The sequence below is a fragment of the Microchirus variegatus genome (assembly GCF_963457635.1).
Source record: "Microchirus variegatus genome assembly, chromosome: 19".
NCBI classification, from domain to species: domain Eukaryota; kingdom Metazoa; phylum Chordata; class Actinopteri; order Pleuronectiformes; family Soleidae; genus Microchirus; species Microchirus variegatus.
In genome coordinates, this window is record NC_139820.1 from 21487323 (window position 1) to 21500405 (window position 13083).

Here is a 13083-nt window from a genome sequence, read left to right on the forward strand (position 1 = left end):
TATTCTGAGGTCCTGACCTCAAATTTACTCTATGCAAGATGCAGTTCACTGGTAATCCAGCAAGTGACACGACAAAATGTTTTATGTTGTTCATAATCAGTGACCTATACCAGGCTGTAATGACCTCCAAAACCTCATTGTTATGGAGTGTACAGAAAATAATGCACATTTTTTGCGTTTGTTAAATTTAAAAAAATTGGGGAATTGGGGAAAAAAATTGGGAAATTGAAAAATGAAATGCTTGAAATTGAAATGAAGTATACAAATGCATTTTCTTCATGATCAAGTGTAATGTGAATCACATGAAAATGAGAAATAATTCTAAGTTAAACTGAAGTTTTAAAAAAGGTAAATTTTTTGCACTTAAGGTGCTGAGTTAAAAAAAATTTTCAGGCTTAAGTATTTTTCATTTTTATTGTTATGAAGAATTAAATACAGAATCATAATATACAGATAGATAGAATTATCAACATTATGTGATTATTTCATCAGCTGTTTTAACAAATACTTCTAAGCTGAAGGAGCAGAAAAGAGGAACATTTACGCTTCTCTTTTTTCAGCCGGTTCAGTTCAGACTCGCATGAAAGCTCTGGTTGTAGTTTGTGCTTTTTCTAAGACGAATGTTGGAGCTCAAAATAAGGAGGTAATGAACCACGAATCGAGTGCGTAGATAAGAAATAGACCAGTGTTTGCTTTCTGTGGAAGGATGTAAAGTAAGCAGTCAACCCTGACACACACACACACAGAGAGGCCACAGCAGTATGAAATTTAAAATGAAATCTCAGTGTGTGTGTGTGTGTGTGTGTATTTGTTTATACTGTGTTTTTTTTCCCTCTGAGCAGCAAAAGAAAAATACATTTCCCCTGATGAAACAGGACCGAAAATACTTTTTGTGGAATTATTCTATTGATTCTCTCGGTCCAATTTGTGACCTTTTAATTTGTTTATTTAAAGGTTTTTCTCTCTCTCTGTGTGTCCCACAGTCTGAGGTCCTGCCGAACTCCAAGAAAGCCGAGATCTTTGAGTTTCACTTCTACGACTTCCACCACACGGAGCTGGAGTTGGTCAAGTGTGGCATCAAGATGTACTACGAGTTGAAAGTGGTGGACAAGTTCCACATCCCCAGAGAGGTAAGAGCTCATTATGGTCGAAGAACCTGTCGAAGAACCTATCGAAGAACCTATCGAAGAACCTATCGAAGAACCTATCGAAGAACCTATCGAAGAACCTATCGAAGAACCTATCGAAGAACCTATCGAAGAACCTATCGAAGAACCTATCGAAGAACCTATCGAAGAACCTATCGAAGAACCTATCGAAGAACAGAGCACAAACACGTTCTTGCCTCTATAGCGCCCCCAGAAGTCGGGTCATGGTCAGACAAAATTGGTCGGATCGAGACAAAATTGCCATAAATGCTAAATTTTAGATTTATCGTGTCTAAGTCGCACATACTTGTTCCGATTCCAAACAAATTTCCAATGTACTTCCATTAGCTCCGCCCACCCAGAGGTCGGCCATTTTGGAAAAACAAAAATGGCTAGTCTACACATTTGAACAAACTCGTCCTAGCACGTTTGAGCTAGCCGCTTCAAACTCGGTCCATCTGTTCTCGACAGGTTAATGATTAAAAGTTATCAAAGGATTATCTCTTCGTCAAAAGGTGTGGCCTCAGCGCTTCGACAAAGTTGACGTTAAAATACCACTTTTTGAAAGTTTTAACATAAACACAACCACGTGAAATTTGTCATAGGATACGACGAGTTGCGTGGGGCGAGCGCCCGATCATGACTGCGTGCAGTCCTAGTCATTGTAGTTATTATTATTATTTAATGTGAACTTGAAGTTCCTGCATCTATGATGGAGGTGGAACTGAGTTTTATTTGTTAGTAAAAGTACAAACTTGTGCTCCATTGTGGCGTCAGCGTTTATTATTTATTGTCTCATGAATATTAAATGTCAACAATAGTGTGTGTGTGTGTGTGTGTGCAGGTCCTGGTGAGGTTCATCTATTCCCTGAGTAAAGGCTACAGGAAGATCACGTATCACAACTGGCGCCACGGATTCAACGTGGGTCAGACGATGTTCACGCTGCTGATGGTGAGACGTTTATCCTCCTCCTCCTCTTCATCATCATTCCCTTGTTTGTTTATGTTAAGGTTAAGTCTTAATCTTAAGTGTGTTTGTGTCCTCAGACCGGTGATTTAAAGCGTTACTACACAGACCTGGAGTGCATGGCCATGGTGACCGCCGGCCTCTGCCACGATATCGACCACAGAGGAACCAACAACCTCTACCAGATGAAGTAAGAAGCCAGGGATTCGCGTGTGTGTCTTTGTCGTTAAAGCTGTAGTACGTAAAACTGCCTTGTTTTGATCGGCGCAACGTCCTTCAGTCTTGACATAGAACACATCACTTCCTGTGTGCAGAGTGGGAATGTCACCGGGCGACACGAGATCTAAACGCAGCTGTACTGATCGGAAGTTACATTGAAAATAAATAGCTTTTTAAAATGTTAAAAAGTTGGCAAAAAAACACAAATCTTGAGTTTTTTCCCATTAAACGATGACATCATTAGTGGGCGTGTCCACGTAGGCTGTAGGCAGGAAGTAGGAAGGACAAAATAACATTTGACAGTGGTTTGTTTACGTTTTAAAGTTGCGTACTACAGCTTTAAGTGTAGTTTTCTACTGTTTATATTTATTTTTAAAGATAATGGATGATTTAAGAGACAAACCATGTGAGGTAACTGTTGGTTTTTCAAAATAAAACTAACTTGCGTAGCATCCATTCTTCATAAATCATAGTCATGGATTTAAATAATCACATTTTTCTCAGTTTCTCCTTCATACTGTCGTGATTTACATGAACTGACCACAACCATCTTTAGAAAAAAGGTTTGTCATCATCAGTTTTTTAATTTAGCTTCTCACATATTTGATTTATTTTGAAAAAGGTGCTTGCCAAATTGTTAAAATCATGTGGATTATGGATTTATATATATATTTATGCATCATATATAAAGCACTGTTGTCTATAGCTCAGGAGGACATCATGGACCAGGACGTTGTCAAAACAAACTCGTATTTGTAACTTCCTGCCGTCGTGACCCAGTTTTCTTGTTGCATTAAACCACAAACTCGTCTCCAGCTTTAACTCATGACAGTTGTGAGGCGGCTGAATTGACTGGTGGTGACAGGAGCTCCTGTAGAGACGAGCTGACCTCAGCCGAACACACACACACACACACACACACACACACACACACACACACACACACACACACACACACACACACACACACACACACACACACAGTCGACATCAGTGAGCTGCTGATATTGAGCAGAAACGCCTCCAGCTGCTCGCGACTCCACCTGCTGATGGATGAGATAATGAGAGTCGCTATTAGCTGTGGACGCAGCAGGCCTGGCTTTAACATGCGTGATGCATCACAGTGTAACCTCCCAGCATGCTCTCTGTCTCTCTGTGTGTGTGTGTGTGTGTGTGTGTGTGTGTGTGTGTCCAGGTCTGGTAATCCTCTGGCCAAACTTCATGGCTCCTCCATCTTGGAAAGACACCATCTGGAGTTTGGGAAGACTCTGCTGAGAGACGAGGTGAGTTACAACAAACAGTAGTCCCATAGACCCTTACCCTAAACCTAATGCTAATCCTAAAACCAGGTCTTAACCCACAAAAGTCCTCTAAAGTTGTGAGGACCACACAAAATGTCCTTATGTTCCCAAAATGTTCTCTTTACCAATGGTTTTTATGTAAGGATCACAACTAAGTGCCTAATCCTAACCCTTAATCTAAACCTTCTTCGGACCCTAAGTCCAGGTCCTAACCCACACAAGCCCTTTAAAGTTGTGGGATCCAGATAAAATGTCCCCACAAGATAGGTTTGTAGGTTTTTTTGGACCTAACAAAGAACACTTGTTTCCTAGCCCCTTATGCTAACCTTAACCATCACAAAGCAAAGTGTCTAACCCTTAAACTAAACCTAATAAAGGTCTTAACCTCCAAAAGCCCTTAAAAGTTGCTAATGATCCAGAAAAATATGTCTCTACTTTCCCAAAATGTCCTCACTCTCTATGGTTATACACATTTGGACCTGGCAAAGATACACAAACAAGAACACACACAAACGTATATCTTAGTGAGGACACATCTGCATTCCCCTAACCCCTTACCCTAACCATCACAACCATCTTAAACTAACAATTAGCATAAACCTCATTCTAACCCTAACCCTAAGTCTTTAACCTTTTGGTCCTCACAAAGATATCAATACCTGGGACTCATAAAGGACTAAAGGTCTCATCTGCATTAACCATAACCAGTTAATGGTTAATCTGAACCCGAACCTGAACCGAACCACAATTCAAATCTTAGTCCTAAACTCAGAGAAGCTCCTCAGAAATAAGGTTCTGCCTCATTAGGACCAGGTTTGTCAGTCTCTGTGAGGACAACTGGTCCTGACGGGGTCAGTGTTTACGACAGAACACACACACACACACACACACACACACACACACACACACACACACACACACACACACACACACACACACACACACACACACACACACACACACACACGGGGGTGGACACCTGAACACCTGTCTATTGGAAAGCAATGTAATACAAGTGTCAGGCAATAAATCTAAAGGACTGACGCCAAAACCTTCTTCACCCGTGTGTGTGTGTGTGGGGGGGTGTGTGTGTCTGTGTGTGTTCCTGTAACTTGGCAGGAAAATATGCTCATGGAAAATTTAATGAAATTATAATGATTTTTTTTCTTCTCTGCCATCAGGATGTCACAGCTGCTGCTGTTTACTCAGTTCATCTGAGGAGTAAAAGAAAAAAAAACCTCCTCTTCACTGCAGAAATTCAGATTATCTGCCTTTTTTTTAACTCCACTAAACAACTCTGAACGCTGTAGTACATGTGTCGGGCCTGTATGTGGCGCTGTAAAGCTTTATTATTATTATTTACACTCTGGAATCCTGTTTTCTAAAAGTTGCATTCAACGACTCCCAAAACTAAAGTGACACTAAAATACACAACAATAATCCCATGAAAAGTTTCTCCGCCTGCTCTGCTGCTGTATACACACAAATGCTCCCTCAGTCAGGTCTTTCACATGATGTTTCTGTTTACAATGATGATACAAAGGGATGATTTGCAGTGTATTATGGGATGTGCAGTCCTGTCACTCTGCTTTTTACTACCTTTATCTATGCTTCTACACTCCCTGGATTTGTATATTATTACTAATGTTGTTGTCGTTGTTTAAATTGACCTCGTCTTCTCTGTCTCTCGTCGTTGTTTCAGTCGCTGAACATTTATCAGAACCTGAATCGTCGTCAGCACGACACCGTCATCCACCTCATGGACATCGCCATCATCGCCACTGACCTGGCTCTGTACTTCAAGTCAGTTCACACACATGTTTATATTTATATTTATATTCATTCTTTGATTGATTTACTGTATTTTCTTAAACTTTACAAGATGAACTAACACAGCAGCACAATGAAAACAGATCATTAACCAGTTATGATGTAATAGTTTATTGTTAGAACATTATTTGTTTGTTACCTAACAATATAAACAAGTATTTGTGTGTTTTCTAACAATATACATATGTCAACAATAAACTTAAATATGTTAATGTTAAACGTACATATAATTATACCTTAGAGCAAATTATGATTATATAGTTAATCGTTAGAACAATGTTTGTATATTTTCAGAATAAATAACCTATATTGTACCTATAACAATACACTAAAGTAATATATTTTATTTATTTTCCCGTTATGATGTTATACTGATTTTATTTTGCAGATTTGTCATTTTTTTCTGTCTTTTTGGAAAGTTAAAAAAATACTTTAATTTAATATTTACATAATAATAATAATAATCCTCTATTAATCACATATATGAACACTTATCACAGGACAATGAAAAGATTAATTGAAAACACTCACACTACTAATAATGGAGAAAAAATATTTTAACACACGTTGATTTGCTGTGTTTTTGTTGAAAGATAAAAACAGTATAATCTGTGTACAGTATCGATAAAAGCTCGTTTTATGTGTATTTTCTGTTTATATATTAAAGATAAATCACTGTGTGCTCAGAACCATTACAATAAGAGGAGATTTAAAATGTCCAAAACTAAAAGAGTGAAGCTCTAACGCTCCTAAAAACTTAATGGTCGTCAATAACAACAGAACACACACACACACACACACTGAGTGGTTCATTTAGCTTCATTCAGAGGAAAAACGGCATCGATTTCAGACTCTGAAGCTTTGTAGAGATTCATGAGATAAGAAAACACACAATATGACACCTTTATTAGGTTTAGTGAAATAATGACACATTTTGTAAAGTTCTAGGATAAAAATAAATGAATAAAAGTGTTTTTCGTGTGCAGGAAGAGGACGATGTTCCAGAAGATCGTGGATCAGTCCAAGACCTACGAGAACTGGAACGACTGGACCAAGTACATGATGCTGGAGACCACCAGGAAAGAGATTGTCATGTATGTACACACACTGTACAGACACTGTACAGACACTGTACACACTGTACACACAGTGAGGTGTACCACAGGGATGTATGTCTGGCATCATTTCAGTTGTGTTTTAATAGTGATTTAGTGGTGTTTTGGTGTTTTAGTGGTGCTTTAGTAGTGTTTTTTTTAATATTATCTTAGTGGTGTTTTAGTAGTGTCTTTGTGGTGCTTTAGTGGTGTTTTAGTAGTGATTTAGTGGTGTTTTAGTAGTGTTTTATTGGTGTTTTAGTGGTGTTTTCTTAGTTTCTTAGTGGTGTTTTTTCGTAGTGTTTTATTGTTGTTTTCTTAGTGGTGTTTGCGTAGTGTTTTATTGTTGTTTTCTTAGTGGTGTTTGCGTAGTGTTTTATTGTTGTCTTAGTGGTGTTTTAGTAGTGATTTAGTGGTGTTTTAGTAATATTTTAGTCATGTCTTTGTGGTGTTTTAGTAGTGATTTAGTGGTGTTTTAGTAGTGTTTTATTGTTGTTTTCTTAGTGGTGTTTTCGTAGTGTTTTATTGTTGTTTTCGTAGTTTCTTAGTGGTGTTTTCGTAGTGTTTTAGTAGTGTTTTATTGTTGTTTTAGTTGTGTTTTAGTAGCGTCTTAGTGGCGTTTTCTTAGTAGTGTTTTATTGTTGTTTTAGTGGTGTCTTAGTGGTGTTTTTGTAGTGTTTTCGTAGTAGTGTTTTAGTGATGTTTTATTGTTGTCTTAGTGGTGTTTTAGTAGTGATTTAGTGGTGTTTTAGTGGTGTTTTAGTTGTGTTGGCTCTGCTCATCTACATGTACCCTTGAGCACGACACAACTGGATGGGTAAAAACTGTAATGTAAAGCAGCTCATCGAGACTAGAAAAGCTCTACATAAATACAGACCATAAAGCCAACTCTTCTTCTTCTGATTTGATTTGGTAGTAACAAAGTAACAAAGATAATTGTATTGGAGTATCTGTATCTGTGCTTGTGTGTTTTCCAGGGCGATGATGATGACGGCCTGTGACCTTTCTGCAATCGCCAAACCGTGGGAGATTCAGAGCAAGGTACGAACCTGTGAGATTTCTGCATTTTCTTTTTCTTTCTTTTATATCGTAGCTCACAGTCGTAGCTGTAAAACGTCTGCAGCCTCACTCACGTCCAGCTGTTCGCGTTAATAAGACACAGACTGGAAACACGAGCTCCAGTCGAGACTCTCTCGCCAAACCACGGACAAGTCGACGGAATGACTTTCTGTCAGCGCTGCCGTTTCCTCGCCGGCGTTCGGCGGTGGTTCCTGACGGCCTCATGCTTCAGCTGCAACCTGCTGCTTTTTCTTTATTCCCCGTCATTACCGCCCAGCAGGCTCGGCATTTTACTTTCACTAAAGTATGCAATACACACGTCGCCACCGCGTCGGCAAACGCAGGCACATCAATATGAGCGGGAAACGACTCTCGCTCTGCAACAGCCGCCGCCGACGCCGCAGAGTCATTTTTCCTCCGTGAATGTTTTTATTTCTCTGTGATCGACTGCAAACATGAGCCATTTTTCAATCCCATAATCTGGGGAAACACAGTATTTGCATTGTAGCCGTAATAAAAAGCAGAAGCAGTCGTTTAGAGAGAAGAAGTGATTTTGTTTGATTTACAAAGGCCACCATAGTTCAGTGTAAACTCAAAATAAGATCTTTATCTTTGCTAAAAGGCAAGAGCCTTGCTTTACAGAGGCGGCCATTTTGTGCCGCCATGTTTCAACAGTGGCCTAAATGGACAATACATTTTTTAGAAAGTGGTATCTTATAATGCAAATTAAGAAAAAAGCATCCTTTCTGGTCTGTGAAGGCCACCGTTGTTCATGGAACCTCAAAAATAAGCCATTTATCTGTGTGTGAGGCATGGGCCTTGCTATACAGAGGCAGCCATTTTGTGCCGCCATGTTTCTACAGTTTGCGTTGAAAATCAGGCGTTTACTACGCAGATTTAAGAAGAATGACATGCTTTCTGGTCTGTGAAGGCCACCGTAGTTCAGTGTGACCTCAAAATAAGCAATTTATATGTAATTGAGGCAAGAACCTTGATTTACGGAGGCGGCCATCTTGTTTTCCGCCATGTGTGTACAGTAGCCATAATGGACAAAACAGGCAAAGTTTCCATTTTGCATGAAAAATCAGAAGCTTATCAGCAAAATTAAGAAGAATGACATCCTTAAGTTTAACCTCAAAATAAGGACAGTAATGTATATATATATATATATATATACATACAGTATATATATATTAGCAGATTATTAAACATTTTAACTTTTTTCTTTTTTTCTGCACAGATACCACTAATTAAATCCACCAGTATTTTGTATTTTTGGTCGTATATTTTTCTCGTTTATATATATATATATATATTCATTTGAGTGTGATTTCACCTCAGTTTGCACTCGTTGAGTCAGCTCCACATCCCACACACACACACACACACACACACACACACACTGACAGGATTCCCGTCCGCCCTCCTGTGAATTCCGCTCTAAAAGTAGAGTCTGATAACCGACTCCCGCTCCTCTGAGGTGAAATCCAGCAGCTGGATGCTGAATCTGTCGGAAATAATCGCACACTTGCAGATCACTCGACGCTCAGATCTTTACATTTAAGCAGACGACGGTGAAATAAGTCTCTTTTATGCCGCGGATCTCTATCCGACGAGATGAGGTTTTGATTCTCGCATTAAAAACCGTGTGAAGTGGTCGCTCCTGATTTTAGCCGACGATACGCAGACCTGACTGAGACGTTGTACAGATACACACTTGATCAAGTCTTTTTATAGCAGATATTTTACTTCCTACGCTCACAGAATCTCTCATCTGAGGCCTCGTGCACCGCCGCCGTCACTATAACTGCCTCGATGACTAACTCCCCCCGAAGATGAGGTTTTCTATTTTGAACGCGGAAACTCGCGCATTATTCATCGGGGGGTTCTTTCATCTCGTTGCGACGCACAAAAGCCTGAAAGTGCCTCCGACGTGAAGCCGTGAATAAGCCCCTCGTTTACGACGGGGAGGCGTAAAAGCAGAGGCTTTACAACGGGATTTTAAACGACGTCAACGCCTTTGAATTTGAACGATCCTGCGCCTCAGAAATCCAGCTCTAACAGCTGCCTGTGGCTTCAGGGAGAGAGAGAGACGCTCTGCAGATACCCTTAGGTATTAAGATGAGATAAAGGAGGTTAAGGGCTGTTTTATTTAAAATCCCCTCTACGTGGAAAATCACAAAGACTCACGCTCACAGGACAATTTAGGCTTTATATTTAGATTTAAACATTTCAAATGCATAGAAATGTGCATTTATTTGGATTATTGTGGTTCCTCACGATACGAGACCAATAATATCGCGATGCAACGGCTCTGTCCTAATCGATATATACTCGGGAAAGTGGTTTTAAAGGGTTCTCTGGATCAAAATGGTTCTTACTGGAACCATTAGTGTCACCAAAGGGTTTTTCAGAAGCAAATGGTTCCAGGTAGAACCTCAGCCCTTGTAGAAGAACCCTTTTGGAACCCTTGTTTACACACTCTTAAAAATAAAAGTGCTAAATAGAACCATATAAGGTTCTTCAGCGTGTACATCGTCCAAATTACTCTTTATTTGACTTTGTCTGACTCCCCTCTAGGTGGCGCTGTCTGTGGCTGCAGAGTTCTGGGAGCAGGGAGATCTGGAGAGGACGGTCCTGGAGCAGCAGCCCATTGTAAGGATTAGTTCAAAATCCTCAATCCTAAATTTCCCAAAGGAACTTCCCAAGTGGATTAATAAAGTGTTTCTTTAATCTAATCTAACATAATCTAATGGAGTTGCTCTCATGTGATTGGCTGATTAGATTTTTGTGTTAACACAGTAGTTGAGCAGGTGTCATTTATGAGATTAAATGTTAAACGTTTGTTCCCACACAACTGAACTGCAGCCTCATACGCATTTTATTATCATTTAGATTCTTACATCACAGATTATCTCAGTCATTATCACAGATTATCACAGATTATCACAGTCATTATCTCGGTCATTATCACAGATTATCATTATCAAAGTCATTATCATACTTATATCACATTTATTATCACAGATTATCATAGTCATTATCACAGATTATCACATATCACAATCATCATATTTATTATCACAGATTATTGCAGATTATCATAGTCATCATCACATATTATTAGTCATTATCACAGATTGTCATTATCAAAGTCATTATCATACTTATATTACATTTTGTTATCACAGATTATGACAAATGATCACATATTATCACAGATTATTACAATTATTATCATAGCCATTATCACAGATTATGACAGATTATCACAGCCTTTGCAAACATCTTTACATTTTCAGATTTGTCATGATTATGTCAGATAATCCCACTTAAAAAATAGGTTCTTGTATTAAAGGTTCTAGAAACGTGGCTCTAATGAGGAGTGTTCATGAGAAATTGTCAGCATGTAGTTTATTTATTTATTTATCTGTTGCTCCACTAAAGTGAGGTGTAAAAGCAGCAGCAGTCAGATTATTTACTGGCTGGACAGGAGTCGTGGGAATTGAGGCAAAAACAAAAGCCGTTCCTCAGGGTTTTCACTGGAGATTGAGACCGGACACGCGGGAATATTGAGAGAGAAGAAGAGTCTGATGTGGTCGGAAGACAAAAAAACCAAAAGAAAGAGACGGATTAAGTTCCCTGTGGCGTCAGTGTTGGACGAAACAGAGGCCATTATCTGGAGCAGTGATATGGAAAGAGCGGTGGCTGTGGCTCCAGCTCACTCCACCGTACTTTCCCCCGGCTCTCGTCCTCTTTCTGCCACTTCCTCCCTCGCTCTCTTGTATCGTTTCCTCGTGTCCTTGAGACACAGAACTCTGAAACTCTGGAGTCTCTTTCACCTCACAGCGGTTTAGGCTTTAATGGCATCATTTTCGTCACTTTGGATTTATTTCCCCCAGCGGTCGACTCTGTGACTGAGTGTGATCTGACCTGAGTCGATTAGTTTGAAGAAGAAGAATCTACTTATAATCCCAGAATCCACTTATAATTCCAAAATCTGTTTAATTCCAAAATCTACTTAAACTTCCAAAATCTACTTATATTTCCAAAATCTACTTAAACTTCCAAAATCTACTTATAATTTCAAAATCTTAAAGTTCCAAAATCTACTTATAGCTCCAAAATATACTTATGGTTCCAAAATATACTCAAAGTTCCAAAATCTACTTATAATTTCAAAATCTTCTTAAAGTTACAAAATATACTTATAATTCCAAAATATACTTAAAATTCCAAAATTTTCTTAAAGTTCCAAAATCTACTTGTTCCAAAATGTTCTTAAATTTCCAAAATATACTTAAAGTTTCAAAATCTATGATACTTGGTACCAGATGCTGAATAATCCAGTAGCTGATCACATTTCTTGCAGTAAAATCCAATAATCCCAAACAAAGATCTGTGCAGTGATTTATATATAATATATATATATATATATATATTATATATATAATATATAATCTACATGTTCCTTTAACTCTCTATTCTTTCTCTTCTTCAGCCGATGATGGACAGAAACAAAGCCGAGGAACTGCCCAAGCTTCAGTGCGGTTTCATCGACTTTGTCTGCGCGTTTGTCTACAAGGTCAGAGGTCACTCAGAGGTCACACAGAGGTCACACAAACACATGAAACACCATCACCAGTCAATAATCCTTTGTTTAATGTGATACTACTTCAATGTTATGGAATAGGCTGAATCTACAGAAGGAAAGTGGTATCACCGGTGTTGGACTTGATAGTCTTCTTCTTCTTCTTCTTCTTCTTCTTCTTCTTTTTTCTTCTTCTTCTTCTTCTTCAGGAGTTCAGCCGTTTCCACGTGGAGATCACGCCCATGCTCGACCGTCTGCTGAACAACAGGAAGGAGTGGAACGCGCTGAAGGAGGAGTACGAGGCCAAGATGGCCGTCCTCAACGCAGCCAAGGCGGCCAAGGAGGAGGACGCTCAGAAAGCTGTGGCCAACAGACAAGGTAGGAACATCTCACTCTGACCAGTCTTTACTGTCTGTGTAACACCATCATAAGTAACTTCCTGTCTGTTCTTCTTCTTCTTCCTGTCCTTCTCTTCTTCTTCCTCCTGCAGCAGCGGCGAGTGCTGCTCAGTCTCAGTCAAAGACTTGTGTTCTCAGTTAGAAAATGCTTCTCTAGAACTTCTCTGCTTGCTCCTTCTAAAAGAAAAATCCAGTTTACAGATTTTCATTTGTCTCTAAAGCTAAAACTGCTGCTTTCTCTTCCTGCTTTCATACTGTAGCAGGGCTGCAACTGGTCATAGTACGTTCTATTTGTTGTCGGAACTCGGAATTTCCAACTCGGAGCAACCTCGCTAACGCTGAGACGGCTCACAAATACTGATCATTTTACCGTTAATGGCACTTTCTGAGGTATTTGTGTCACAGTAAATCAGTCGTACAACCTTTAAAGAACGTTCTCTTTTGGTTACCACAACGTTCCCCTAGTTGCAGCCCTA

At 39.3% G+C, this 13083-nt stretch overlaps 1 protein-coding gene across 1 annotated transcript in view; it reads left to right on the top strand.

Moving 5' to 3' along the window:
• The window catches only part of pde6a (phosphodiesterase 6A, cGMP-specific, rod, alpha), a gene marked incomplete at its 3' end in the record, with an annotated part of 33412 nt that extends 20663 nt beyond the window's left edge, over window positions 1–12749 (top strand). Inside the window, exons 13-23 of the mRNA XM_083906136.1 lie at window positions 984–1130; window positions 1993–2100; window positions 2196–2305; window positions 3530–3617; window positions 5338–5438; window positions 6452–6559; window positions 7537–7600; window positions 10199–10273; window positions 12120–12203; window positions 12419–12587; window positions 12703–12749. Coding sequence (XP_083762262.1) covers window positions 984–1130; window positions 1993–2100; window positions 2196–2305; window positions 3530–3617; window positions 5338–5438; window positions 6452–6559; window positions 7537–7600; window positions 10199–10273; window positions 12120–12203; window positions 12419–12587; window positions 12703–12749 — 1101 coding nt within the window. The remainder of the gene's footprint in view (window positions 1–983; window positions 1131–1992; window positions 2101–2195; window positions 2306–3529; window positions 3618–5337; window positions 5439–6451; window positions 6560–7536; window positions 7601–10198; window positions 10274–12119; window positions 12204–12418; window positions 12588–12702) is intronic.
• Between the last annotated feature and the right edge of the window lie 334 nt (window positions 12750–13083).